This window comes from Sporothrix schenckii, assembly GCF_000961545.1.
Source record: "Sporothrix schenckii 1099-18 chromosome Unknown Cont42, whole genome shotgun sequence".
In the NCBI taxonomy this organism is placed as follows: domain Eukaryota; kingdom Fungi; phylum Ascomycota; class Sordariomycetes; order Ophiostomatales; family Ophiostomataceae; genus Sporothrix; species Sporothrix schenckii.
The window spans coordinates 938,536-962,427 of record NW_015971143.1 but is presented as its reverse complement, the minus strand read 5'-3'; the positions used below and the strand labels follow the sequence as shown (position 1 = coordinate 962,427).

Here is a 23,892-nt window from a genome sequence, read left to right as displayed (position 1 = left end):
GTACGGGGAGAGGAACAACCACTTGGCTCCGTCTCTCCCCTTTTTAAGATTTTATGTCTATTTCTCGCCAGAGAACACTGCAGGCTTTCATTATACCCTGCAAGTTTCTTGTTTTTGGTTTTCTGCGCACGGTTTATACTTCTTTTACTTTTTCCACATCTTTTCATTCATTGAGCAGGGCGCCTAAAAGCAGCTTATGTCGACGGGATGAAACAGGAGGGAAAGGTGCAAATTTGTCTCTTGATTTCGTTTTCTTTCGTTCAAAAGACGAGGATGTGATACGAACACTCATTGATGATACACGCAGTCTTTACCTTCATACTACCTACAAACACGGCTTTACAAAGTACGAAATACGAAATACGGTTCCTATTTCAATAGTGACCGGCGCAACGCAGTCTTATATCTTATATGTGAATTGCATGTGTATTTTGCACTGATCGTATGTTATAAAAAGTAATGTATATTGTACATGCCCGTGTGAATGTAGCACTGACAAGAGGCAAGCAGACAAAGAAACCAGAAAGCACGGAAAACCAAGAAACGATGAGATAAAACAATATGAGAATGGGAGTCAGAGGGCACAACAACAAAGGCGATGCAGGGCCAGAAGAGGCCAAGCAATAAGCCTGTCTATACCACCCGCTCCATGCAACAGAGCCGGCTCAATCCCCTCGCGCAAACAATACAACCCATTCCGAATTTCCAAACCGCGCTCCCAACCTTTTGTCTGAAACCAAATGAAACAAACAAATAACAACAGTAGCACAAAGCCGCAACCAACGCGGAGTAAATCAGACGCAATTTTTCATGGTGAGCATGGAAGACCGACTGGCGCGGGAACGACAACAAGACAGCTCGTATTTCCTTTACTGGTCCTGGCTGAACGACGACGCCAGACCTCCCTGCACCTGTTCCATGTCCGCCATCGTGCTGTTGAACACCTTGCTAAGGTTGTTGATAACGCGCGACCTGTTCCGCTCGTGGCGCGACGTCCAAATGTAGTCCATGATCTCGCGGCTGATCTGCTCGAGCTGGTCCACCGTGCAGCCCGACGTGCGGTCGAGAATCGTGTCGAGGAGCGGGTCCAGGTTGGCGTCCGGCACGCTAATCGGGAAGCCTTGTGACGAGAGACGGCTGGCGCTTTGCTGCAGCTGCTGCTGGGACGGAGGTGGCGGCGGGCCGAGGGGCTGCACAGGCGACTGCTGCGACGTGGGTGCCTGCGCCTGCGACGGCGACGAGAAGGCACCGCCGCCGCTACCGCCGTGTCCGTCGGATGCACCGCCGCCGCCGCCGGCGCCCTGGCCCGACTTGCTGCCGTCAAACTCGCCCTTGACCAAGGCGTGCATCTGCGAGTGCACCCACTCGTTGCTCGATGTGGCCTGGCTCGGCAGCGACCCAAAAACAGACTGCGTGTCGGGGATCTGGGAGCCATCGCCGGCGTCGACACCGCCTGAAGCGCCGCTGACGGTGTTGCCGTGCAGGGCGGTGCCAGTATGCACGCCGTTCGTGGCCTGGGTGCTCTGCGGGCCGGTCGAAGGGTCGGAGGTCTTGGTTGTCGAGGCCTCGTTGACAATGGCAGAGGGCGACATGCCGGCAGGAATGCCTGTCAGTGCCGACACCTGCGACACTTGCGTGTTTCCACCTGCGGCAACTGCAGACGACCACGGCCACTGTGGCGGTACAGGCACGTCAGAGCCGGTCATCAAAACATCCTCGACATTGGACGTGGACGTAGACGGGATCGAGTTGCCATTGCTCAGGTGCGGGTGGATGCCATTCGAAGACGGTGGCGTCGACGTGCCGATGGGCTTCAGCTCGAAGCGTGCTTGTGCCTGCTGCTGCTGCTGCTGCTGCTCTCCAGCCGGCTCGGCGGCGCCTCCGCTATGGGGGAAAATGTCGGAACCAATGATGGGCAGCGGCTCGTCCTCGAGGCTGCTCGCAGCGGCACCGAAGATGGCCAGGCCAGCCTTCTTCTTCGAAGCTTTTTCTTCGGCTTCCTTGGCCCGCTTCAACTGCCGTTGGTAGAGGCCGTCCCAGTCCACTTGAGACAGACGTGCCTCCGCTTCGGCAACATCCACCTCCACATTGGTCGACAGCTCGTTGGCCTTGAGAAGACGCTCCTTGTCGCCAATGTTGCGCGCATCCTTGGCCAGCGAGACGACGTCGCGGTAAAAGTCCTTGGGCCGGGCGTAGAACCCGTTGGAAAGACGCTCCTCAATGGTCGACAGATCCAGATTGTAGTAGAACTTGTTGGTGGCCTTCTCAAGTAGACCGCGGACGCCGTCTCTGTCGAGCGAGATGACAAAGGGCCGCGGCTCGTCGGTCGGGATGTCCGGCTGCACGTAGTTGGGGTCGGCGTCTTGCCAGAGGTACTGGATCTGCGTATCGGCGATGACCGGCTGGCGGAACTTCTTGTATTTTTTGATCTGGTCCATGATGGGCTGCAGCTGGACCTTGAGCAAGTTCAGCAGGAGGTGATCCTTGCGCAGTTCTTCCTTGAGTTCCTCCTTCGTCTTGACCTTGGGTGGCGGTGGTGGCGCGACAGGCAGCTCCTCCAGAACGCGCTTCTTGCGGTTCGCCGGGTCGGGGAAATCATTGGGATTCTTGGTCGCGTGCTTTAAGAAGTTGAAGAAGTACGTGCGGCGGTTTACCCGGCTTGGTTTCTCGAGGGCGAAGCGGTTCTTGGACGAGTAGCTGAAGAAGTCACGCAGAACGGACTCGGGGATCTCATCACGCTCGCACTCGCACGTACCCAGCACCAGGATGGGGTCGTTGGGAGGAATGGTCTTGAGCATCGTCGCAAAAGTCATGTAGGCCGAGGCCGGCAGGCTGTGGTACCAGGAATCGACATTGGGGATGTAGAGCACGGCTGGTTTGTGGCGCTTGACCTCCACAAACAGGCCGACAATAACTTGCTCAAGGGGCTAAACATATGTTAGAACGCAAGAAAACACAAAATTCAAGATGGAAAGTAGAGCAAAAAAAAAGTCAACGTACCCGTCCATCACCAAGAAGAATCGGCAGATCGAAGCTTTGGATGTGCACGCCCTCGAAATGGTGCAGGACGGCAGCGGCGAGGTAGCCCTGGCCCATGCCACCCGTGCCTGTGAGCAGCAGCCGAGGTCGGAAGGTCCGTGACCGCTCAAACTCTTGGATCATATTCTCGCGGCCAAAGCCGTGGTCGGCATCCTGGAACGGCTCGTACATGGCCTCTTCCAGCGCGGTCGTCTTCTTGCGGCGCGGCATGACGTCGTCGAGCAGTTTCTTGATCTTGTCGAGCTGGTCCGACAGGAGCGGTGCAACCGCCTTGGGGAGCGGGGCCCAAGCAGGGGCCGCCGACCGCTCCGATGACGGAATCATGCGGTTCATGGAGAGCATGAAGTCGGTCGCGTGGATGTTGATCTTCGCTGGGTCGACAATCAGCTTGTCCGGTGCCGAGTAAATCTGGGGGTAAGTACGCTGGATGGCGTTGAGCGCAGCCTCGGTGCACAGAGCGCGCAGATCGGCACCGCCGTAGCCCTTGGTGTTCTCCGCCAGCATCCGCTTGAAGTTGTCCTGCAGGCCCCAATCCTTGGTGTGGATGTCGATGATGGAGCGACGGCCGTCGAGGTCGGGCAGCGGGAAATAGAATTCGCGGTCGAAACGGCCAGGACGACGCAGAGCCGGGTCGATGTTGTCGGGTCGGTTGGTCGCGCCGATGACAATGACCTGGCCACGGCCGTCCATGCCGTCCATCAGGGCAAGCAGGGTCGATACGATCGAAGCGTGGATCTGCTCCTGCTTGCTTGAGCGAACAGGCGCGAGACCGTCGATTTCATCAAAGAAGATGATGCTAGGCTGTGTCCGGCGCGCTTCCTCGAACAAGAGACGCAGCTGTTTCTCGGCTTCACCCACCCACTTGCTCAGTGCATCGGCACCCTTGCGCATGTAGAACGTGATCTTGCGACCGCCAACACCGACGGAGTTGGCCAGAGCGCGGGCAAGAAGTGTTTTACCAGTGCCAGGAGGACCGTGGAACAGAACACCACGCGGCGGCGTCACTTTGAAGCGCAGGAACAGCTCCGGGTAGAGAAGGGGCAGCGTGACCATCTCCTTGAGCTGATTGATGTGGTTCTGCAGACCACCGACTTTGCTGAAGTCGACATTGAGGTCCACGCCAAGAGGGTCAGCATCGGCAAGCGCTTTTTGGTTCTTAACCTTGCCAACTCCGGCATTTGCCGCAACGCCCGTGATTGCCTCAAGGTTGAGCGGAGCAGCGAAGCCAGCGGGTGCTGTTCCAGTTGTGGGCGTCATACCAACAGCACCGCCAACAGCGCCACCAGGGTTGGCCGTGCGGAAGTTCATCTCGTCGTCGCTGCTGTCCGAATCAACACCACCAGCAGCACCCGTGCCCCAGGGTCCGCCAATGAGAGCGCCTTCACCACCGCCGCCACCAAAGGGACCAAAGGTAGACATGAGATTCCGTTGCCACAACGATGCATTGGCGCCACCTCGAGCATTGCGACGCCGCGCCGGGGTCTGGACGGCCTCCTCCTCCTCTTCCTGCTCGACGAGAAACTGGTCCAGCGGCTTGATACTATAGTCGACAACTTTAGTCGTGCGCCGGCGAGATGTCTCCTCATAAACGATGGATGGCGAGCGGCGTCTACGGCGGGTCCGGGCACGTGAGCTGTTGCGGAGCTCTTCGGCCTCCATGGCGACCTCGTCGCGATCCACGGCGTCCTCGTCGTCGGATTCGTGACGGCTCCGTTTGCCGCTTGACTTCAGGCGGGTCGACCTGCGCCGTCCTCTTGAGTTTTGGCTGGAGTCGTCGTCACCGGTCGTAGCGCGCGTGTTGTTCTTCTCTGACGCATCGCTGTCCGACATACCGCCGTCACCGGATCCGTCATCGTCGATGGGTTCAAAGTCGCTGCTCTGCTCCTTGACAGACTTTGCCTTGCGCAGTCGGGATCCCCGAGTCAGGCGCCGACCAACAACCTCGTTCTGGTCACCTTCGTTGCCTGCATCGGCAGCCACATCTTCTGTCAATTCGCCGTCATCAGCCGCAGCCGCCAAGGAGTTGCGAGAAAGTCGTGTGACGCGTCGTCCGCGCGGCTTCACGTCGTCTTCGTCCTCATCCGCTTCCTCGTCATTAGCGTCATCGTTCATTTCAATGTCAGCGTCTGCGTCCTCAGGCGCAGCATAGTCGTCGTCGCCAACGGCATCCTCATCTTGCAAGGCGCCATCAAGGGCCAGCTCGTCTTCCTCTGCAGCTTCAACGTCGCCGACAATCTTATCCGGTGGCTGGCTGTGCACGCGGTTCTTGTCGGCACCGCCCTTGCCACCAAGACCCGCCAGCGGCTCATCGTCGTCTTCGTCATCATCGTCATCGTTCATGCCGAACACGACGCTGTCCTCCTGCGTTGCCTCCTCGATAGGCGGTGCAGGCGGCTTCTTCAGACCCTTGGATGCACGACGCGTCTGCCGCCCGGCCGCATAGGCCTCTGGGCTCTTGCTTCGTGATGCACGCGACGGCTGGGCGTGGCGCCCCGAGTTGGTCAGCTCCACAAAGTCGTCCGCCTCCTCGGTGGTGGCTCGCGTGCGGCGCGTCATGGGTGCAGTGGTGGCAGCACTTAGCCGCTCGCGGAGTTTCTTAGGGCTGGTCTTGAGCACGACAATGCGCGAGGGTCGGGCAGGGGCCTTTTTGGCCGGAGAGACGTGTTTTTTCTTGTCGTCACGATCCGAGTCGGAGATGTCGTCGTCGTCTTCACTGCTCTCCTTGTAGCTGATGTGGTTGACGGCAGCTTTGCGCGCGCGGCGGCCTGTGGCCGTGGTTACCGGCTCGTCGTCGTCGTCCGAGCCCGAGTCCGAGTCGGACGCGTAGGATTCGCCAAGGCTATCGTCAGAAACCTCCTCGTCGTCTTCGTCGATATCGGAGCCTCGGTAGCGGTTCTGTCGACGTCGGTTGGGGGTGCGTTGCCCCTTCTGTGCCTTCTGTTTCTTCTTGGTGCGGCGCGGACGCTCGCCGTCGTCGCCTGGAACAAAGTTCTCGTCCTCGGAGTCCGACTTGTTCGGATCAAAATCGAGGATATCTCGCTTCCGCTTACTCGGCATTTTCGGATGGTCGAGTCAAGATGAACGATCAAACGCAGCCCCAGCCAGCGATGCCCAGATAAGCAAGCGGCCCGGGGTAGGTAAGGCGGATGTGTAGGACCTTTGCAGCTCGTCGATGCGATTTACCGCAACAAGGCCATTTGAGACGAGGTTGAAAGGTGAGGCGAGAGTAGTGATGAGTGTCAGGAGATGGGGCTAGTGGTTGATAATCACGGCCGTGAAACTGGCGTCGGTGGGCGCGTCGAGATGGAAGTGTCGGGTGTCGAGAAAAAGAAGACGTCCAACTACGTCCTCGTCGTAAAAGAAACGCGGACACAATTGCGTGAATGCGAAAAAGCCAGTATGGACGATGTTGAATGGGCGGTGAATGACGCCGATGCAGTCGAATGAAGTGAGTGAGTGAACACAGGCGTGTCGACAAACACGAATTGACGGGGCGATGAGGCGATGTTCACAAGAGAGTGCGGAAGAAGCGTGACTACAATGGGGAAATCCAGATAGTTAAAAGGAGACAGTGGAGGAAAAGACGTGATAGCCGGAAAAAGAAGCAAGCCGATCGTCGCGTTCGCTCCTTCCTCACGAGTCTGTTCGATGTCGCGCAACGCCACAAAGACTTCTTTTTCTCTGGCGAACGAGGGAAGGAGAGGAAATGGGCAGACGAGGAAGCGTGGGAAGTCGCGAGCGAAAAAGTGTGGGTCCCTTGAACCGTGAATAGCCAATGAAAAACGAATGAGGCCTACTGTCCCCTTGCTTCTATTTAGCACTTGGTCCGTGCGCAGGCAAGAGGCCTTGCGACTCGCCATTGTCTGCATCCATTCTGCTCATTTGCGGCTTACTTCGCGCCCCCTCTTTTGGGCTTCGTGACGCGCAAATTGAGGCACACAAGGGGCGATGACCGACTCGTCCCCCCTCCCGCAGCCATTGATGTCGCGTGTCTGGATGAAATGCGTCAATCGAAAAAGAACGAGACTGCTCGTACGAATTGATTGATGCTGGGCGCTGGCCGGTGCAAAGGCAGTGTTGTGCTGGGGCGGTGGCATCAAATTGCAAAGGTTGTGTGGTGATGAAGGAAGATTTTTGACGGATGCAGAAAACAAAGAATTGTCGTCATGGCTCATGATAGCCAGGGGGTGGGCAAGGCTACTACCGGAGCGGGCAGAATAAAATAGAGTTGGACACGCATTTGCTCGGCAACCTATGTGGGGCTGCGCCGATGCGGCTCGAGGGCCAGGCCGTCGGCAGAAAAGGGCTGGGGCCAGCCTTGGCCGCTTATGTCTGTGGAGGGCGTTGGGCTTGGGAGGCTTTGGCAGCGTGGTGGCTGCGTCGTGTAAGTCGAGGTGGGCGATGAGTCGAATTTGGGCCGCCGCGAGGTCGTGGTGATGCCGCGGCGAGATGCAACTCAAAGTGGAAGATAAGTGCCCAAAAGCACCTCAAAGCACGATCTAGGAAGGTTTTGACGTGATTTGGGTGCCTTGAAGCCCCAGAGTGGTCGTCGTGAGGTGACCGTTGCGGGTACAAAATTGGGCATTTACGCGCCGCTTACTCTGCGATTTTGAAGCCTTTCGCCGCTTAGTTTTGGTCATTTGGACGTATTGGCAGCAACGTTGTCCTTCACCACTCAGGACATAAATTGGCGAAAATAACACGCAAACTATCTAAATTCCGTGCTAATACTTCAGAATCGTCTTCAGATTGCAAATTTCACAAGGTGGTGGCCATGTAATGCGGACATCTCAACGTTATCAGAAGTGAGGTCTTGCTTATGTCAACTGACCAATCAGAGGCCGCTAAATCGGCTACACCAAAATCCATCTATATTCACAGCACTAGCCAGCTATGAACAGTCAACAGAGGTTGGCTACGGAGTTCCAAAGTGCCAATGGAAATTAATTCTATCATAAATCTTTATCCATTTGCTTGTCCCCAAGCTGGGCTGGAAATGCATGCTATACGTAAATGTCAACCCACCTATATGTGTTGTAGATGCCAAAACTCCCTATAAACAAAAATGATAACGCAATGCAGCGGCCCCTCCGCGCCCTATCATCACTATGCTGCTACGCGTAGGCCGGTCGTCGAATTTCCTACTTTCTCGCCCGCTGCCGCCCGCTTCTCGGGAACTGCAGCGGAAGCTTCAGCTTCGCAATGATCTTGGTCTTGTCGCCCTCCTTGGCAGGCTTGATGCGGGCACCAATTTCAGAAAAGTACTGCGACATCTGCTTCTGCTCGACCTTAAGATCCTCGCGCAGATCCAGTGTGTCAACCTCATAGTTGTCAAGGATGCATGCAAACACGCAGCAGTGCGTCATCAACAGGTCGTTGTGGAACTTGCGGATCGTGCCATTGTCGGAGAACCGCTGTCGGATGTGCTGGATGATGGTGTCTGGCGCACCGTCCATCATCTCTTTGAGCTTGTCACGGGGCAGCTGGCGCTTGGTACCGCGCTCCTTGCCAGGGCGTGCCGCCTGGATGTACAGGATGATCCAGTACATGTACCGCAGTAAGCGAAGGTGGTCGAGGGCGTCGTCGCGAGCGGCAACGGTTGCGACACGTTGTGCGACAAACCGCGAGAAGACGTCGATTGCTTCGCCGTTCTTGGCCAACTGCTGCCAGTCGCGGACAGGAATGGACGCCAGCACGTCGGCACCCACAATCTGGCTCGGCACGTACACGTCCTGGATCTCCTCGGCCTCGTAGTTGCCCCGGGGCACCGGCTTCGCCTTGTCAACAACAGCCTGCAGCTCGTCGCGTGTGGCCATTGTCGACGTGAAATTGGCCATGTCCTGCATCAACACGCGGTCGCCCGCGCTCAGCTCTTCTGTGATCCACGATCCGTCGGCGTTGCGTCTCCGGCTGCCAATGGCGTTCTCAGCCACCGACTGGATTGCCTTCTTTGCCTTTTTGGTACCGAACGTCTGGCCGAGGTCGTTCTTCAAGTCCAAGTTGGTCTGTAGAGAAAAGGGGCATGTGTTAATATTTGCCCTGACTGAAGCAATTTCAAGCAGTCGCAGCAGCGACCAAAACAAATGCATACCTTGCGAACGGGCACACCCTTCATCTGGTCGTCCGTAGCGTCCCGGGCCCGCACGTTACCCCGTATCTCCATCTTCTTTGCGTTCACCACCTCGAGCTGTCCGGTGGTCGGGTCGTAGATGCCAATGTAATGCTGCAGAGACGAGTCGGCACTAACAACACTGTCCTCCTTGGCCGTAAAGTCGACGGAACGGTGGCTAGACGTGTGCAGCAACATCTCGGCGGACGGGCCCGTTGTTCGTTGCCGCTTCGACGATTTTGACGATTTTTTTGTGAAGCTGTCGAACTGGAGCTCGTCGGGGACGCAAAGTCCGGGTGTTGTCGCTGAAATAAAAGTCTCCCGTTAGCATGTCTGTCCTGCAATTTTCCAGGCACATGGCCGAAGAGTTGTGTGAACCATACCAATCACTGGTGCTGCGAATTGAGGCTGCACAACACTGGCGATGCGGATTTCCGATGCTCCCAATTGTTGTGACGGCTCTTGTATCGAGACCTTCTTCTTTGTTTTGGCCTCGCCATCTCTCTTCCGCTTCTTGAGTCCTTCGACTGACATTGCGTTGGTCTGCACGAGTGAAGACATTGACTTGCGCTACGTGCTTTGACGTCGAGTTGTCTCCCAACAGTGAATGTCGCCGGCGTAACAAGTCCCTAAGAAAACATCCCAAAGATTTTATTAGCTCGAAAATTTCGTTGCTCTCCACGCAAAATTCGAGTTGCGAGCGAAAAGACGGCAGAATGCTGAACAAAAAAAGGCGGTGAATGTGGATCTCAAACCAAAATTTTAAAGCACATGACCGATCACGGGAACTGAGCTGTGTACAGTGCAGTGCTTGCACCTTGCTCGTTTCTATACACTGTATGGTAGCATGACACACCCAGCAACGCTTGATGTCATAGGGGTGCGGGGATCCGGCGGATTAACTCTCGGTGCGGCTTTAGGGCACACACCTTAGTTTCTGTCACCCAGAACCTGAATAACGATAGTTACTTTATGTCCCCTCCTCGATCTTCTCGAAACCTTCTCTCCTCCCTTCCTCAACCAAACCACAACACCAACAATTTTCTCATCCAAGAACCAGTGAGTACCACGCCCTCAATTGCGCTTCCAGGTGGCTTCGAAATGCACTTGAGCTGCTCGGCATGCTCTCCACCAGGCATTCGACCTCGCTTTCACCTGCCACGAGCAGCCCGTTCAGGCAAAAATATTTCTGGAGAGCTTCAAAGCTGACCGCCACCTTTACAGATAGTTCAAGATGAGAGCCAAGTGGAGGAAGAAGCGCGTTCGTCGTCTCAAGCGTAAGCGGAGAAAGATGCGGGCCAGATCGTAAGTTATACGTCCCTCTGTCGATTCGAATGCCAACTTTTTCGATGTCGCTGTATTTCTGAAGAGCTAGTGCTAACACACGCGACAGCAAATAAACAACTTCCCTCGACACGACTTCTTGTCAGCTCCGCAGCTTCACTCCAATGAAGAGGGCGACTGCATTTTCTGCTAAGCACTCTTCGACAATTTGGCGCCAGAGAAGCCTGCGCTTCTTTATTTCCGTCCTCTTCCGGCACACAACAAGCAAACTTCGAACCGCTGCTACCGCAAGCGAACACGCCGCACTTCATTACGAACTCGGAAATTCGACCTTGCATTTTACGGAGCAACTAATCGGAGGAACACCGCTGGTGCTGTGCATACAAACGGACAATGGATGGGGGCAGAGGAACGGGATTTTCTGAGGTGGATTTCCTGCCGGATCTGATCGAAACTTTTTGGGACAATTTTGGAAGAAAGTCGTGATTCCCAGAGCTCTCGCAAGGGAACGAAGGAAGTGTTTAAACACCGGGTCGCTACCGTATCGAAGCTTTATTCTTTCTCGCCGACACACTGTCCATTTCCTCTCCCTGCCACTTCGTGGGGACATGAAAACCTAGCCGACAAGACAAGATAGCACAATTGAAAGAGTTTTGCTTCGAAAATAAGCTGCTAGGCGAAACAGTCGTGACAGATTTTTGTGAAGTGTGGATTCACGATATGTATTATTCTAAGGCATATTTCAGTGCGACCCATTTAAGACGTACAGCAAGTTTAGTGTGCGCAGCTCAAGACTGCCGAAAAGCTTGCCCACGTAAGCTCTACTGAAGCTCAATTGAAGTCCAAGACTCCAATCGAAGCTCAGAAGCAGCTCTGTCAGGACTCAGCTGGACTGAGCTGGCCATTTTGCTACGGAATTTGACGGCTCTATCGCAACCTTGTGCAGTCACACCAGTCTTTCTCCCGTGACAAGAAAGCCAGACGAGCCGCAGCATTCCAACTTCAAGAACAGGCTGTAGGTAAATGTATCGTCTTCTGATCTGTAATCTCAATATGAATATTACATATTACATGCCGTTGTCCCCTTGATGTTGCGGAGGGCAGCATCGGGCATCGTCGCATCATGATCGCTCCTGCCTGCTCCGTAGACCCTGGGCCAGTTTGGGAAAGAACAGCCACGTTCCTTCCCTCTAAGATCAGCCAGATGCTCTTAGCTAACGCATAAGACGTCGTGACTACCCCTGAACCCGTTCCTGTTATTTGTGTTGTTTGCATAAAAATAAAATCCAGCTGCTTCTCACACATCTCCATACCATGGCCGAGCCATACGCCGTCGAATACACGCCCTCAGTGGCATCCGATGCCGAGGGACAACCATCAGGCACAGATGTAGAGCCATCCATCCCGCTGGCATGGCTCGAAATCGAAAGTGCCACTCTCGGCGAGTTCAAGCAAAGTCGGTAATATGCTTACCTCTCGTCGTGTGGGAAAGGCAATAACTAACAGAGAACATGTACTCGAAAAACAGTTGTCAGGGTACCTTTCTTCAAGAATCAGGTCATTACAATTGGAAGAGATACAAAAGCATGGTAAGCCAATAGTCATTGGGTTTCCTGTGGGAATCGTTTCGCGCACTTCAACCTCTGACAACTCAGTAATCTCCGGTTCAAATGCAAAGCCGTCTCATCAATCCACTGCGAGATCTACTCTATCCTGTTTGATAAATCGGAGCAGTACCGGCCCTTAATCTATGTTCGCGACTGTCAGTCCACTTTCGGAACGTTTGTCAACGGCCAGCTTATCGGCCAGAAACCATTCGTGACTGCCGGTTGGATTCTAGAAGACGGCGACGTCGTCACAGCTGGACCTTGCTCACTTCGACTCTGTGCCTGTCCTGTTTCAAAAGATGAAGAGACCGCGCTGAGCCCACTTCAACAGCAAGAGGCTTTGGTAAGTTCACATATCTTCTTTAGAATTTTTTTTCTTAAAAAAAATGAAAGAGAGAAAGAAACAGGGAACAGGGAAGCCAACGACAGCAAGTACTAACTGCCTTGATACAGCAATTTGCAGATCAATATCTCATCAAGGACACCATTCTTGGCAACGGCTCTTTTTCTACTGTTCATATGGCTATGAACGTCAAGACAAACCAGCAGGTGGTGTGTAAAATACACGATTTTCCGTACCTCAAAAGAATCTGGGGAGATGTCTCCGAGCGCATCCAGAAAGAAATGTCCATCTGGAGCCAACTTGACCACGTATGTCAAGTAACCGTCTTAAACGCATCCTGGCATTTGTAACTAACCTTCGCGATAGCCAAACATCGTTGCGTTTCAACGTGCCTTTTACACGAACAATACTATGTAAGGACTCAAGTATCCTTAACATTGTAAGTTAGCTACTGGTTGCTGACATAACAGGTTCACATTCGGTGATCTGGCCACTGGTGGTGATCTATACTCGCTCTTGGAGCGTGAGAGGTCAATCCCTGCTCTGGAAATCAAGTGGATCGTCCTTCAACTTCTTCGTGCAGTCGGATACCTCCATTCCAAAGGAGTCGCGCATCGCGATATCAAGGTAGAGAACATTTTGTGTTCGTCGAGCGTACACCTGGAACACCGTATCGCGCTCGCTGATTTTGGGTGTGCCGGTGTCACAAGCCTTGGTAGAATGATGTCCGATGTAGGAAGTGAAATCTATCGAGCACCGTACGTTGTTTCCACAGCCGTATGCCAAGAGCAAAAATCTTGTGCTGACCTCTTTAGAGAAGCTCAAATAGATGGGGGCCCGCACGGTGTTGCCGTTGATATCTGGGCAGTCGGCGTGCTCACTTTACAGTTGCTGGTAGGCTACGATAGCGTCGCCATCACACCATTCGAAAACTCGTGCGCCAAAGAAATCGAGAATATGGTGGTGAATGTCAATGCTGGACGTTCTGGCAAAGAAAATGGGCCCATCTCACAACACGGAGTTGATTTCATCATTTCGTGCTTGAGTCTCAAGCCCCGAGACAGGCCAACTGCTGTTGATGCAGCAAAGCATCTGTGGTTTCGAGAATCTGAGTTGGAGACGGCTCTGTTTAGAGACGTGAGAAGAATTTAACCTGGAAACCGAGGGGACTCATCATACCTGCTGTTGTGAGGCTCAAAGACGTTGACCAAGCTATTTTTTTTGACGGGGTCCAGCCAGTTGACCTGGGAAAGTGTCCAAAACACGAAAAGGATACACAACAGGTCAGCGAGAAGGAAGTACTCAGCCAGTTTCTCTCGTCATGTCCGATACCAGATTCAGTAGGAGACTCCCAGTCGTCCAGATACGTCGACCAGCAAAGATTCGACTGTATCAAGGCGCGCAAGGATACGATAGTAAACATTGGGAAGCCCCAGTCAATTATCGGCTGCCGAAGGGCTTCCGTCCTATAGGTGCAACTCGACTGAGGAAATTCAAGCCACTTGTACACCCACGTCACGTCACATCCAGCATCTGCAAGTTTAAATGGTGACAGGCGTTCCGTGCAAGATTTTCCCCCTTTATTTTGGGTCGTGGGAGGGAGGTGTGGAATGCATTTATAGCTAATTCAAGTGAGTGGTATCAATACTTATGCTGCCAATGGGCCGACTGTGACTTGCTCACGCTGCTTCTGGATCCTTTCGCGTTCTTGTGCGGATTCTTTCTTCTCCTTGCGCCGACGGCCAGCATCGATGTCCGCAAATCGACCCCGCGCCCCATGCTTGATTTTTGTAATCATGTCCGAGGCCGTTCCTTTGTCAATGTCCTCGGCAGTCAGCTTCTCCTCGCCTTTCCCCCGAATCTTGTTGACAAAGTCCAACTGCCCTTGCGTTGGAGGACCCTTGCGCCAGTTTTGGTATCGATGGATAAACGCTCGAGGGAATATCTTGGAGGCATAGTTGTCTGCGCCATGCACAGCATCAGAAAATGTCACACCGCGACATACTTCTCGTGGTGCAGCAAACGGTGACTTGGACAATCCTGCAGGCAGGGCACGCACTTCGACAACGCGAAACTGGCACTCTTCCTTGCCGCCCTTCTTGCCACTGTTCATCGCCATGTCATATTCAATATCGTCAGGATCAGCAAGGCCATCCGGTGTATCGTCTGCCTCGCCGCCCAGTCTCTCAATGCGCAGATACGTGCCTGTTGGCCCGCAGAGCACATGGCGGTCCTTGCCCACCTGCACCCAGGAATGCTCACTAATTGCTCGGATGTGCCTCTCGCCTGATGTGTCCGAAATAAGATCCAGCACGGAAGTGTACTCGGTGAAACTGACACTCTTGATTGGGACGTTGGTCGCCGACGAGCTGCGACCAAACCCTCCTCGTTCCGCGACGGCATCTCGCGCAGCATCTTCCTCTCTCTTGTCCTTTATGGCGGCCATGTCTTCCACCGAGGCACCGGACAGCAGCTCGCCAGGGTCAAGGCCGAACAGTGTCGGCGTCGTGACAATACCGGTCTCCAGACTCGACACCATGTCAATGACATGGCAGTTTGTTTTGCCTTTGTGGAGCCGCATACCGCGACCGATCATCTGGACCAGCAGGTTTCGAGACTTGGTCGGCCGTGCCAAAATGACGCAGTCCACGCCTGGCATGTCGGTGCCCTCGGTAAAGACGCCACAATTCACCAGCACAGGAAAGTCGCCCCGCTTGAACGCCTCGAGTCGGCTGCCACGCTCTCTCTTATCGGTGTCGCCCGTCACAAACTGAGCATCGATGCCGTGTTTGCGAAATGTGTTTGTCAGGTCCGCGACGTGGTTGAGGTCCACACAAAATACGAGCGTCGATTTCCGCGCCGGTGCCGTCTCTGTCGCTGCCGACTTGGCAAGCCACGTGCGGACTGTGATCTCGTTGACCTGTTCCGTATTGACAGCCCGCGACAAGTCTCCAGCCTGAAAGTCTTTGCCAAGACCGCTGCGCACGCGAGACAGATCGGCCGTCGACTCGACCGTCGTGAAGATGACATTAGACAGCCAGCCATCACCAATCATATCGAGATAGTCCTTGTGGTAGACGATCTCGTCTATGGCGGCGCCAAGAGCCAGACCGTCGAAACGCGAAAAGGTGGCCGAGACACCGACAAGCGCTGGTATGCCGGGCTGCTGGCACGTTTCCTTGTCGGCAAGCCCAAAGTGGCCGAGGGCACGCATATACCCCGGCGCCACAATGTGGTGAGCCTCGTCGACAAGCACGAGCTTGAAGCGCGACGGGTCGAATTTGGCAATGCGGTGTCCCGACGTGATGGACTGTACACTTGCGACGGTAATGTCAGCCACACCGCTCGCATGCAGGGATCCCATCTCGATCTCGACCGTCTTGTCTGGATAGGCGCGCGTGCAGTGGCGTGCAGCCTGCTCGACGAGCTCGCGTCGGTGCGCCAGGATCAGCGTCTGGTTCGCATCGGCCGAGGCGGGCTGGATGCGGTCAAGGAGCTGAGTGAAGATGACCGTCTTGCCAGCGCCCGTTGCGAGAGACACTCCGAGCCGCTTCTGGCCCTTGTCGAGCGAGGCTAGGACAGACTGGATGCACTCTTCCTGGTAATCACGAAGCAGGAACTTCGACAGCTGCTCCTTGGCTGCTGTGGTTGTTGCGGTTGTGCCCTGCCATCGTCTTGGCTGTGACATGGATGACAGGGTGCGCCATGCGACCCGCCAGCGTCCTTTTCCGAGCATTGCATCATACGCGCTCCTTTGAATTTCGTTTGCCGACAAATTCAATTATCACAACGCGTCGTGAGGGTGTCGAAATGCGAAGCTGGTCTCACATACATTTTGATGTACGCGATATCACGTGCACAAAGCGGACGGACCTTCTTTTTCTCATTCACATCACTGTGACCTTGCAGCTCTCAGGGACCAACAAGCACTAAGTCATCTACTCCACTAAAAGCAATAGCTCAGAGTTCTTCAAGTCCACATCAAACGACTACGAACAACTTGCGACGAGATTATTCGGGCGGCGATAGCCGACAGTGTATGAGCTTTTTCTTTTTCAAGGGATACCGGCCGATCATGCCGTATAATAAGCAGCTCATAAGGCTTAAAGGGAGGAGATCAACGACATAGCCCGGCGCAAGGCACTGTGGCTATAGCATTATAGCATCTCAAACTTCGTCACCCTCTCAATCTCGGAGTGCACGGCAAACGATGACACCAAACGCAGACGGACAGTCGCGGCAACCATATGCCCAACCCTTGTCATCATATACCTTGCGGCCAAGGGCCGGGAGCGTGGCCATGTCTGACAGGAGCCGGCCAGAAGATGACGAAGACGACGACGGGCTTTTACAACACCAATTGGCAGAGACCGTCGAGTTTGTCGACACGCAGCAATGGCCCTTGAGAGAAGACGACTTAGTGGGGAGCCGCCGAGAACTAGAGTCAGAAAGCAGTGACTACCGGCCCTCCGACTCGGAACCTTCTCCCGAACCCGCTGTGTCCGGGGTCAAGGAGGAAGAGGACGGCAGCGTCAGATTGGGCGATGTTGAAGCCCATGACGGCAGCAGCGAAAGCGAGAGTGAAAGTGAAGACGAAGACGACGACGAAGACGAAAACGAAAACGAAGACGAAGGATCGGCATCCGCGTTCAGAGCCGGCCAGAAGCGGACTCGTGAGCGCACGTTTTCAACACCACTGGTCGACGACAGTGAACCGCAAAACAAGAAGCTAAATCGAGCCAAGAGCTCCGTCAATCTGCTTTACACTGAGATTCTCGAGGACGACATGGACGACGCCCGCCGAAAGTACGTTGCGGAGGACCGGACGAAGCTGTCGACTACGCAGATTGGATTGACCGTCTGGACCGCCGAAGAAAAGGAAATATTCTTTGAGTCCCTAGCCCGGCTTGGCAGTGATGATATTCCGGGCATCGCTGCCCGTCTCCTGGGGTCGAAGAGCGAGATCGAGGTGCGCCACTACAAGCATGTACTGGACGAAAATGTACAAGCCCGCAAACGCGATCCCCGGGCGCCGTTTCATCGTCCGCTGCTCTCCGACATCCCAGTGGCAACCGAAATCGGTAAGGCCTGCTGCGACGCCCTTCAAAAGACGGCTGACGCAGTTGCACGGCGCGAATTCCAACAGGACGCCAAAGCCGAGCAGCGCAAATGGGGTCCACAGTGGCTCCTCACGGGCGACAACTGCCGCGCCCTGTCCAAGGCCGCCTTGGAAATGGCCGGTATGCCCGGTGACGACGAGGCCAGCAACCAGTCACCCATGCCAATCGGCGGTCCCCAAGGCGAGCGGCTGGCTGAGTTGGGTGCACAGATGCATCCCAACTCGGTCCCTATGCTCACTCTTTTCGACGTGCGGACCATGCTGCTGCTGTCCGAGCGCGTCTTCATGAACGGCACCGAAGAGGACGCCAACTACATGGGCCTAGGAGACGCACTGCCGGCGATGCACATGTCCGCTCTCCACGACCTCTACGCACTCGTGTACGCGCTGACACAACGGCTAGCGGCCACGGCCATGCACTTCTGCCGATCACGCGACCAGGCGAAGCGGCATCTCCCACGTAGCGTCAAGAAGCTCGTACGACCCCGAGATGTTCGTGCAGCCGTTGCGTCACTAGGCCTCAAGAAAGACAGCCAGGTCTTCTGGGCCCGCTGTCCACGGCGACTGGGCTTGAATGTGAGGAGAACGGCCATACCGTTTGCTGATATGCAAAGCTCCGGCATTCGGACCGCCGCCGCTGCCGGCTCAGCACCAGATGTTTCCGAAAACAATGCAGAAGGAAGCTCTGACGACAAGGAGGGCTCACAAGACAGCAGTAGTGATGACGACAGCGACATAATATCAACATACGGCGAAGTCGAAAAAGAACTTTTACCGGACGGTGCCGACCAGAAACCGTCATCACTCGGCATTGATGAAGATGAAGGTAGCCTTGGCGAAGAAGACGGCTTGAGCGACATTGATGACTACAGCGATACCGACGAGAGCAACGAATACAGCAGTAATGACACCGACGAAAGTCAAGAGAGGGACACAAACGCCGCCACAACGGAACAGCGCGTAACGACAGAGGCCAACGAAATCATCCACCACACTGCCAACGGCTACCCGACCGCCGCGTGGGCCGAGACCAGCCTCAGGAACCGCATCCGGGACGAGCTCAAGGAGGAGGAATACGCGAGTGCTGTCGATGAGCACGCAAGCCGTCGCGACGAATTGTACTTGTGGGCGGTTCTTGGGCAGCGGCCGCCGCCGGAGACGGGACTGGACCAGTTCAACGAAAATGTACCGCCGCACGTCGAAGGTTTCTCGGCCGATGCGCGGCGCTACCCCGTCGACGAGATTATCGCGACGGGCAGTGACTGGCGCGATAAGCTGCAGTACGAGGCCGAGTGGGAGGGCGCAGCTGTTCAGGCACAGAAGATTGCCAAGGAAGAAGTGAGGCAAGCGAATGAACTGTGAAGAAAATTTGTTGTTGAAAGGGTTCTTGTATTGTATTTTGTTGCAGAACACGGCATACTTGGCGATGTGCGATAGCCATGAGCATTTGCAGATACCCCAGAATGGATTCGAGTCCATTCATGCATTTACGTTTGTTTTCGAGAACAAAATACCATTGTACACAACACATTCGCTATTTACTATGCCATGCATTAGGCAGCTCCTGACACACCACTCCCGAACACGTCGTCTTTCCGTGTCCGCCTGTCCCACACCACAACGCCGTCGCTGCGTCGCTTAAAGTACAGGATCCGGTGCTGCGGGATGAACTCCTCGTGCGTCTGCTCCGACTTCCACGACTCCAGCGGCCGCTCACGCGCGCCCAGGAACCGGTCCTCGTAGCCCACGATAAAGTCGCTGCGGTCAAGGTGCGGGTCCCAGCGCAGGCGCTTGATGACATCCTGTGCGGTGCGGAACTTGCCGCCACCAGGACGGTGCGCTAGGGCCAAGGGCAGCTTCTTCGCGTTCTTCTTGCCGCCTTTGCCCTTCTTGGTTGTGCCCTCCTCGCCGGACTCGACTTTCTCGCCATCTTCATTGTGCGTCGCCCGCTCGTCGTCCTTGCCGCCGCTCTCCTCGCTATCCCCCGCCCCTTCCTCCGCCTCCTCCTCATCGTCGTCATCGTCGCTCTCCTCGTCGCCGGGAGTGTACTGGCCCCAGGCACGGTCGTCGAGGCGCAGCCGGTCTACATTGCCCAGATCCGCACGGTTGGCCACGCTCACATCGATCCACTGCCACTGCGGGTCAAAGTGGTCGACGTTCGTGTGACCATCGCCGCCCCGCCGGATCTGCTTCTCAAAGTGCGCTAGGATCGTTTGCAGCGTCCCCAGGGCAATGCGACGCTCGTCACGCGTCATGGTCGCCGGAAGGTCGAGACCGACCAGGTAGCAGCCCTGGTACTGGCGGGTCTCGTCGACGTCGTCCGTGTTCTTTGCCTTCGCTCCAGACTCCTCTTCCGCCTGAACAAAACGGCCAGGCCAGATGCGTGCATTCAGAGTCGGCAGGCGCCGGGCCAGGTCGACCAAGAGCAGCACGCACCGCGATTCGAGCCAGCCCACAAACGCCGATCCGCGCGCCAGCGACAGCCCCCAGTACTGCAGGTCCAGCTTGATGTAGGAGCGGTAGGCACGGACAAACTCGGCTGGACCAGCAGGCAGGGCCGGCGGGATCGTGGAACGTCCACCATCAAAGAAGGCCGACCACGTCAAGCCGTCCTTGCCCTCGCGCAACAGACTGGCGGCCCGCTTGAATTCCTCCGAAAGAACGCGGACCGAAGGCACAGAGGCGGCCATGCTGGTGTTGAGCTGCGGGCGGTGGTAGCCGAGAATGGCCAGGGGTTCGCGGCTGGACGGGGCGTACGGCGCCTTTTGGTTGTGGAAAAAGGGATCGAACGCCATCTTGGTCGTCCAGTCAAAGTCGGCGTAGTGCTGGAAGAAGGTGACTAGGATATCGGCAACAGTGTACTCCTCTGCAGTGTCGGACGCGGCATCACAAACGTCCTCCGTAGCCTTGTCGACTGCACGCTGCATCAGCTTCATAACGCGCGCCAGGAGGAGCGCGATCTGGATGCCGCCGAGGTAGCCAAAACGTGCGGCATACAGGCCCCGGGCGCGTGCCCAGGTCTTGATGGCACGGTGGGCGGTGCGGAAGTTGCTGGCTGAGCAAATGTTGGTAGTGTCGGCGGCCATGTCCGGGAACGATTTGCGAAAATAGTAGAGGTCGCGAGCTGCCTTGAGCTTGGACAGAGTCTGAGGCGAAAGTGCAAAAATGGGGTGCGTTTGCGGCAGCACGAGTACGGCAGGCCAGGTCTCAGCGATGATGGCGGCACCGCAGTACTGGAGGTCCATACGGATGCCGTTGATCTCGAGCTCCAGCATCGTGCCGGTGTGAGCACGAACACGGCGGATAATCTTGACGGCGTCCGCTGCATCGCCGCCTGCACCAGCGGCAGCAATACCAGCCGCTCGCAGCCTCTGTGTAGCCAAAGCAAAGAAAGTCTGTGAGCCAAACGTGCCGATGCAGAGACAGTCCATGTCGGAGGACGGGGTCCAGACACCGAGGCCGTAGGACCCAACGGCAACAACAACCAGCTGACGGGGCCTGACGTTGGCTTTTGCAGGCTCTATGCCAGCCTCCTCGTCCAGGATTATAGCCTTGAGGCGGTCGAAGGCGGCCTTACGGCGGGAAATGTCGTCGTCCGACGGGATGACATCGAGCTTCGTGAGTGCAGAAGTGACAGCGGCAGTACCGCCATCGACGAGAGGTCCAGCAGGAGTACGGAGGGGCAGAACAGGTACAATCAGCTTCTCTATATCAGCGGAAATATCTGGCTGATCGGCTTCGGCCGCGACAGCCTCCTTGGCGATGGCCAGTGTCGTGGCTGCGGTATCATCGTCGCCCTCCTCGTCGTCATCGCCAGCAGGCTCAAAGGAGCAGCGGATGCCCCAGTGGTCGCTTGCGTAAGCACTCGCAGAGCTGTGGTCCATGCTGGCAGAAGGGAATCCAAACGAGTTGTAGCCAGCAATACGATACCGGCTTTGGCCATATTCGTCCTCCTGGCCGTCGCCGTCATGCTCGTTCATGTAGTCTTTGGCACCGCCGCGAACCAAAATACGGTCGAAGCGTTCCGGCCGCGTATTGAGTCCACTGCCAACAATTCGAGCCGCGAGCGCGTTTGTGAACGGGTTGTATGTCGCACCCTCTTCGCCGTCGTACAAGGGAATGTCGCCGTTGTCGTGCCGCAGATCGTGCTTCGCTTCGTCCGACGCGGGCCTTTCGTCGTCATGGCCATGGATGTTGCTGAGCGTCTGTGTCGCGCAATATGTGTCGGTGAAGCCGTATTGGGCAAACAGCTCGTCGAATCCAGTTTCAACGTACCGCGCGGTCTGTGCTGAGATGCCCTTGCGGCGAATGGCCGCGTCTATGGCAAAGGACGAGGAGTGGATATTGAGGTCACCCGCAACCACAACCGCATCGGCGCGATGAGACGGGTAGTACCGCTCCAAATGGCCAAATAACCGCTGCAGCTCCGCACGTTTGCTGGCGACCGAGCCGTTGGTGAGGCCGTGGGTGAGATGGACCGTGGCCAAAACGAGACCGTACTTCTCGCCGTCTTCGTCCCCGTCTTCGTCGTCGTTATCATCTTCTACGTCGCCGTCCTCTCGATCGAATCGTGCAATTAATGCGCCTTTGTGAGCTCGGTGGAAGCCCAGCCACGACCAGGAAAACGGCCGCCGGCTCAGCACGACCATGTTCAGCAAACTCGGCAGCGGTTCCATGTCTTCCTGGTCTGGAGGACCGTGGGAGGCAAAGGGATACGCAGACCGTATGCCGTCGTCACCCAGCAGAGCGGTGAGAAAGTGGTCAGTCACTTCTTGCAAGACCAGCACGTCCGCCGCAGCAGTGGTGGCCAGCAAGTTCTTAATCAAAAGGGGGAAACGATCTTCCACAGGTGGCCACTCGAATTCGCCCAGGACATTGTATGTGGCGACCGAGAGCGCGCCGGGGGTGGGTGAAACGGAGGGAAGCGAGGTGTAGAGGTCGTGCTCATCCAAGCAGCGGATCCACTCGCTGTCTTCTGGAGCAAAAGTGACACACTGGAAGGCAGGCAGCTCGCTGTCACGCTCCTGATCTGCGTCCATGTTGCCCGTGTCATCCGTCTCAACGTCCCCGGATATTCTGTCTGCGTCGAACGGCAACTCGTCGTAAAACGTCTGTGTCGGGCTGAGCTTCTCGATCCGCCCGTCATCCAAGTAGATGACACCCCATAAGCGCATCCGGCTTGATGTGGCGACGACCTCCGCATCTCTACGATTGCCTCGTGTCTTTGTGAGCCGCTCGCGCACCACAATGTGCAGCCGGTCGGCCGTCCATGTGACGGGCGGCACTCGCTCGACCTTGTGCAGCAAGAAGCGGTGCGCATGGCCATGTGTGTCGTCCGGTGTGGCGGCTGCGCCGGCAGCAACGTCTGTCTCGGCCGCAGCCGTGTAGTTCGCTGATGCGCTGTTGTTGCTCTGTGCCACCGTCATGTGCATCCGGTAGCTGTTAGAGTCGTAGTCTTCCTTGGCCGCATCACCTCCTGCCAGGGCCTTTACGATCCGGAAGCGCAGATGGCGCAGAGTCTCAATGCAACTGCCTTCGTCGCCATCTTTCAGGTGGAGGGTCTTCTCATAGCGCTGGGCAAACACGCCGGCTGTGTTAAGATGAAAGTGGATGGGGTCTTCTGGTTCATCTTTCAAAAAGGACTGAATGCGTTGCGAGGCAGCATCAAGACTTTCGGGCTGCACAAAAGGGTAGACAAGGTTGACATGGGGAGGCCACTTGCGGGCAGCCTTGTCGTAAAGAGTGCGAAGACGATCAACCGGTGGCCACTCGCTCTCTGGTGGAATAAAACACAACGCCGTTGCGTGTAAATTCAGGGCAAATGACATGCCCCGTGCGTCGGGTTCTAGATTCGCCATGATTGGCCAGTAAAACTTGTTGAAGCGAAATTGGGCTGCAGTATATGGGGAAGAGGTCAAGAGAAGAAACTGAAAGTGAAAGTGAACAATGCAAGTGAAAAACCAAGTGAAACCGCTTGTGAATTTGTTCGTGAGAAATCGTCTTCCTTTTCTTCTTGTTGATCGTAGCTATCATGTCTCAGCCCGGGCCAAATGCAGGACAACCTACTTATACGAGACGGAAGACAGAGCCGCTTGGCATCACGAAACTGAGATCTTCGGGCAGACGGTCCCCTAACGCTGCATCGTGCAGCTTCTCCACAGATGCACTAGCTCCCGAAAATGTGCCTTTTGAGGACAAGGCTGCAATCGGCGTTGGATTCAGAGTTGTGGCATTTTCATTCGTCTTGCTTGTTAAACATTGTAGTGGCTGGCGCTGGGGCCGGACAGTGACTCAAGGAGACAAAATACCTCGCGCAGTGTGCTGGATAGAGCGTTGAACGAACGAGTTAGCACACATTCAAATACTGCAAACGAGACGGGGCAGAATGTGT

General features: G+C 55.8%; 7 protein-coding genes across 7 annotated transcripts; 3 read left to right on the top strand and 4 right to left on the bottom strand.

The window, feature by feature from the left end:
- Positions 1–869: 869 nt before the first annotated feature.
- On the bottom strand, positions 870–6,096 carry SPSK_01369 (AAA family ATPase; the record flags this gene model as incomplete). Its single annotated transcript, XM_016728284.1, has 2 exons — positions 870–2,927; positions 3,001–6,096. The coding sequence occupies 2 exons, from the start codon at positions 6,094–6,096 to the stop codon at positions 870–872; spliced, it is 5,154 nt and encodes a 1,717-aa protein (XP_016589831.1).
- Positions 6,097–6,285: 189 nt separating this feature from the next.
- On the top strand, positions 6,286–6,800 carry SPSK_02006 (uncharacterized protein; the record flags this gene model as incomplete). Its single annotated transcript, XM_016728904.1, has 2 exons — positions 6,286–6,459; positions 6,555–6,800. 2 exons carry the CDS (start codon positions 6,286–6,288, stop codon positions 6,798–6,800), a joined length of 420 nt encoding a protein of 139 aa, XP_016589830.1.
- A 1,380-nt stretch (positions 6,801–8,180) lies between these two features.
- On the bottom strand, positions 8,181–9,709 carry SPSK_01689 (DNA-directed RNA polymerase I subunit RPA49; the record flags this gene model as incomplete). Its single annotated transcript, XM_016728596.1, has 3 exons — positions 8,181–9,044; positions 9,131–9,453; positions 9,532–9,709. 3 exons carry the CDS (start codon positions 9,707–9,709, stop codon positions 8,181–8,183), a joined length of 1,365 nt encoding a protein of 454 aa, XP_016589829.1.
- A 2,037-nt stretch (positions 9,710–11,746) lies between these two features.
- SPSK_01536 (uncharacterized protein) lies at positions 11,747–13,854 on the top strand (the record flags this gene model as incomplete). Its single annotated transcript, XM_016728445.1, has 8 exons — positions 11,747–11,888; positions 11,961–12,021; positions 12,088–12,382; positions 12,493–12,690; positions 12,749–12,795; positions 12,853–13,140; positions 13,198–13,519; positions 13,666–13,854. The coding sequence occupies 8 exons, from the start codon at positions 11,747–11,749 to the stop codon at positions 13,852–13,854; spliced, it is 1,542 nt and encodes a 513-aa protein (XP_016589828.1).
- Positions 13,855–14,030: 176 nt separating this feature from the next.
- On the bottom strand, positions 14,031–16,118 carry SPSK_01539 (double-stranded DNA-dependent ATPase; the record flags this gene model as incomplete). The annotated part of the gene is made up of 1 exon (XM_016728448.1): positions 14,031–16,118. The coding sequence occupies one exon, from the start codon at positions 16,116–16,118 to the stop codon at positions 14,031–14,033; it is 2,088 nt and encodes a 695-aa protein (XP_016589827.1).
- Positions 16,119–16,682: 564 nt separating this feature from the next.
- Positions 16,683–18,863, top strand: SPSK_01520 (uncharacterized protein; the record flags this gene model as incomplete). Its single annotated transcript, XM_016728431.1, has 1 exon — positions 16,683–18,863. The coding sequence occupies one exon, from the start codon at positions 16,683–16,685 to the stop codon at positions 18,861–18,863; it is 2,181 nt and encodes a 726-aa protein (XP_016589826.1).
- A 191-nt stretch (positions 18,864–19,054) lies between these two features.
- On the bottom strand, positions 19,055–23,359 carry SPSK_01375 (Endonuclease/Exonuclease/phosphatase family protein; the record flags this gene model as incomplete). The annotated part of the gene is made up of 1 exon (XM_016728290.1): positions 19,055–23,359. One exon carries the CDS (start codon positions 23,357–23,359, stop codon positions 19,055–19,057), a length of 4,305 nt encoding a protein of 1,434 aa, XP_016589825.1.
- Positions 23,360–23,892: the final 533 nt, after the last annotated feature.